Source organism: Bison bison, unplaced genomic scaffold, assembly GCF_000754665.1.
Source record: "Bison bison bison isolate TAMUID 2011002044 unplaced genomic scaffold, Bison_UMD1.0 scf7180017863415, whole genome shotgun sequence".
Taxonomy (NCBI): domain Eukaryota; kingdom Metazoa; phylum Chordata; class Mammalia; order Artiodactyla; family Bovidae; genus Bison; species Bison bison.
Window position 1 is genome coordinate 103,450 of NW_011493987.1, and position 4,558 is coordinate 108,007.

The 4,558-nt window shown below is 49.7% G+C and overlaps 1 protein-coding gene across 2 annotated transcripts in view; it reads left to right on the forward strand.

The window, feature by feature from the left end:
• The first annotated feature begins 1,237 nt into the window (after positions 1-1,237).
• The window catches only part of NFKBIL1 (nuclear factor of kappa light polypeptide gene enhancer in B-cells inhibitor-like 1), a 10,812-nt gene continuing 7,491 nt past the window's right edge, over positions 1,238-4,558 (forward strand). The window contains exons 1-2 of one of the 2 annotated variants that reach the window (XM_010833291.1): positions 1,238-1,390; positions 2,536-2,812. In XM_010833291.1, the coding sequence (XP_010831593.1) occupies positions 2,548-2,812 (265 nt within the window). In that variant the 5' untranslated portion in view covers positions 1,238-1,390; positions 2,536-2,547. Of the gene's footprint in view, positions 1,391-1,968; positions 2,138-2,535; positions 2,813-4,558 lie in introns of those variants that run through there. The other variant, XM_010833290.1, reaches the window with a different exon arrangement.

Genomic DNA, 4,558 nt, shown 5'->3' on the forward strand with positions numbered 1-4,558 from the left:
AGCCCATGGCCTGGGGAGTGGGAGAAAGGGTGGAAGAGAGAAAAGAAAAAGCAGAAACAGAGAAAGAAGTATCCAGGCACGTGGAAGGAAGGGTCCTGGAGCAAGGCCAGGAAGCAAGGCCCTCTCCAGAGTCATGCCCACCCATGGAAATATCTAGATAGACACCACTCGCATCCATGGAAATATCTGGACACCAAAGAGACCAACATAATGCCCTCTCCTCTAAGATCTGACATGCAGCATCATCCTACAACAGACTGTAGGATCCTCACCATCCATGCCCATAAAACTCTGCCCTCCACCCCAAATGTCATCATACCCTGCATAGATCTCAGCCATCCCCCCACCTCCACCACCAGCTACACGAGTCCTTCAAAACTCCCAGACTCTTACATACAACTAAGCTTGACCTCACCAGGGTCCCCTTTGACCCTTGACCACCTTTTTTCTTGTGGAATCACCCTGTACACATCCCACCAGATATACCCACCAACATGCACACTCGGGGTCCCATCTCAGCTCCCCCACGACTCACTGCCTGCTGCTTGCTCTGGAATTCTTGCTCTCTCTCTCTGCGGTACTGGTCCACTTCCATTTGTGCCTCCTCCTTTGCCTGCTTCAGACGCCGAGCCTTCCCTGGAGGCAGAAGAAAGGACTGACAGTGGGGGTAGGACCCCCCGCCCCCCAACACACACACACACTGTGAAAGCAGGGGGTCAGTCCCTCCCTCAAAGTTACTGCCTTCTGTCAGCCAAGAACAGGATTCTCATCACCCACCCATTTCTTCCCTTCTAAAAGCAACCGCAGCCCCCAGCTCTCTCTCCATCAGTCTTGGGTTATCCCAAGGACTCAAATGTTTGCTGTCCCTCTACCCCTAATTTTCTTTCCAGATTCCTAAGGAAAAAATGAGACTCACTCTTTCTGGCATCTGCCACCTTCTCAGCCGCCCGCTTCTCGGCTTGCAGGAGCTGCTGGATACCCTGGGATTGACTGGCCATTTCTGTTGTTATGACCAATGTTGTTTGTTTCAGAAGCCACCAAGGTACCAGATGGCTCCCCCTCTTCCCTCCCCCCACAACGCCTAATCCTCCTCCAGCTGTTTGCTGCAGCCTTTCACTCCCCCTGGGTCTTAGTGCTCCCCTTTTCGCTCAGACTCCTGTACCGGGTGTCTCCCCCAAATTGATCCTCCCATTGATGGCTGGTCCTCCTTTCCACCTCTCATGCTGGCAGTACTCAGAATTACCGCCTGGTGGCAGCAGAGACCAGGTCCAAAGCTGTTCGCTAACTACAGCAGGTGCAGAGCTTTCCCATTTGGAAGGAATGGGGGGCGGCGGCCGAGAGAAGAGTGTTTAGGAAAGAAGGCGGCAGAGATTGAGAATGGGGTGAAGAGGTAAGGAAATTATCATGCTTGGTATGTTGGGAACAGAATATCTGGGCTTCTCTGAATTCTTCCAACTTCTCTTCCCCTCTTTTTTCTCCCTCCCATTTCCATCTTTTTTTGCTACATCTTTCCAATTCCAAATTTCTCCATTCATCTCATTTGCTTTGTCCTACAGTTGTTTTCCTTGTCTTTTACTGTATTTTTCTTCTATGATGTGTCCCTTCCTTGGCCTTACTGTGGTTTGGGGTTTAGTTTTGCATTTTCACTGCGGTTTTTTTTCTTGTCTTTATCTCTTCTGTTTTCTCTCTCGTCTCATCTTTTCGTCTATCACTGAACCATCTCCTCTCTTCTCCCAGTTGAGGGAGGCGGGGTTAAACTCCCCAAGAGCCTTTGCCTCTCTGCTCCTTTTCCTCTCCTGTCTTCCAGACTTCCGGTTTCAGACGGACCCTTTTCTTAAGTTCCCTAGTTTCCCCCCGGAGGCTGGGCCAAGGAAACACCTCCTGCCCCCTCGGGGAGGAACGACATCCGGTAACACGCCTCACAGTTCATTTCCGCCCTTTACCTGCTTCTCGGCTTGCGCCACTTCCGTCAGTCTAGAGTGTCTCCGCCCTTCCCGCCTCCCTTCCTCGGAGCGTCTTAAACACGGGCTTCGGGCCTACTGCTCCGGGGGTACTTTGGGGGCGGGGGGGGGCAGGTCTGATGAGTAACCCCTCCCCCCAAGTCCCAGAGGGAGAAGCCTCTACATCTGTTTGCCGGGTACATTATACTCAATTTCTAGATCATTATTTGAAATTGTCTGTGACTTTTTAAAATTAAGGTATCTGTTGATAAAAATTTCCCCCATCATTCTGTTTTGTATTATATAACAAAATCCTTTATGGAAATTTACCTGGGCTAATGAGCCTTTAAGTAATCATTTATCCTTTTCTCAAATTTTACATTAAAAAAAAAATGTGACCCCAGCGCCCCTCAAAATTTTTTTCAAACTTCTCATCTGGTAAAGGGATGAGGGTTAGGATTGGCCTCATTTCTTGTTGGAAATTGTCAGAAGAAATGGGGAACCGAAGGGAGAAACAGAGTAGGCCAGAGATGGAGGGGGAGGGACCATCCAAGGCTGGGGTCCTGACTGCTGCCTTCTTATCCTTCTTCCTCAGCCCAAGAGTTCCATGGCCTCCACTTCCCGTCGCCAACGCCGAGAGCGTCGCTTCCGTCGCTATTTGTCTGCAGGACGGCTGGTTCGGGCCCAAGCCCTCCTTCAGCGACACCCAGGCCTTGATGTAGATGCTGGGCAGCCCCCACCTCTGCACCGGGCATGCGCCCGCCACGATGCCCCTGCCCTGTGCCTGCTGCTGCGGCTTGGGGCTGACCCTGCCCACCAGGACCGCCATGGGGACACGGCGCTGCATGCCGCTGCCCGCCAGGGCCCTGATGGTGAGTCTGCCTGGTGGGGAACAAGGTCGTGAGCAACTGATGGGGTCTGAGATGAAGGCCAGTGGTAGAAGAAATAAGCCAGTTGTTTGGTCCTGGGACTCAGGGAAGTAGTTGACCAAATTGGCTTATGGCTATCATTTATGCCTTCACATTACTGAGCTACCACTGTCTGAGGAGCCCAGCATTACCCAAACAGCAACTAGTACTCAAACTTCACATCTCTCTAGATTGTTGTGTGTTAATTGCTCAGTAGGGTCCGACTCTTTGCAACCTCATAGACTGTAGTCCACCTGGCTTCTCTGTCCATGGGATTCTCTGGGCAAGAATACTGGGATGGGTTGCCGTTCCCTTCTCCAGGGGATTTTCCTGGCCCAGGGGTCGAACCCGGGTCTCCTACATTGCAAGAAGTTTCTATACGGTCTGAGCCACAATATCTAGGTTAGCAGCTACTTTTTTCTCTTAACTGGTTGTTTGCCTGTAGTATGAAAAATAAGATAGAGGGTACTCTCTGCAGTTACAATGCATGGATTCAGATCCCGGCTCCACAATTAACAGCTGTGTGTTCTTGGGCAAGTAACTAAACTTTGTTGATGCTTAATTTGTCACTGTGCAAAATTAATTAGTAGCAACCTTTGCTGTGTGCCAGGCACTTCTCACAAAGCAACTCATTTAGGGCTGCCCTGGTGGCTCAGACAGTAAAAAATCTGCCTGCAGTGAGGGAGACCTGGTTTCAATTCCTGAGTTGGGAAGATCCCCTAGAGGAGGGTATGGCAACCCACTCCAGTATTCCTGCCTGGAGAATCCCCATGGACAGAAGAGCCTGGCGGGCTACAGTGCATGGGGTTGCAAAGAGTCAGACACAACTGGGGGACTAAGCACACAGGCACTTCTCACAAAGCAACTCGTTTAATCCTAACAACTACCCTGTGAAGATATAAGCACTAACATCATCCTTTACTTCTCAGATAAGGAAACAGTACAGAGAAGTAATTTGCCAAAGTCAAACAACTATTAAGTGGTAGAGCAAGGATTGTATCCCAGCAGCCTACCTGGATAGTCTCTGCTGTGTGGTACTTTATAGAATTACACAGTGATAACACCTGTGTTCAAAGCACTCATGCTGTGAATGTTTTTAGCATCAACTGACACAGCACATAATGAAGCACCCAGCACGTGATAGTTCAGTTCAGTCACTCAGTTGTGTCCGACTCTTTGTGACCCCATGGACTGCAGCATGCCAGGCCCTCCTGTCCATTACCAACTCCCAGAGTTTACCCAAACTCATGTCCATTGAGTTGGTGATGCCATCCAACCATCTCATCCTGTGTCGTCCCCTTCTCCTCCTGCCCTCGATCTTTCCCAGCATCAGGGTCTTTTCAAATGAGTCAATTCTTCACATCAGGTGGCCAAAGCATTAGAGTTTCAGCTGCAACATCAGTCCTTCCAAAGAACACCCAGGACTGATCTTTAGGATGGACTGGTTGGATCTCCTTGCAGTCCAAGGGACTCTCAAGAGTCTTCTCCAACACCACAGTTCAAAAGCACCAATTCTTCAGCCCTCAGTTTTCTTTATAGTCCAACTCTCACATCCATACATGACTACTGGAAAAACCAAAGCTTTGACTAGACGGACCTTTGTTGGCAAAGTAATGTCTCTGCTTTTTAATATGCTGTCTAGGTTGGTCATAACTTTCCTTCCAAGGAGTAAGCGTCTTTTAATTTCATGGATGCAGTCACCATCTGCAG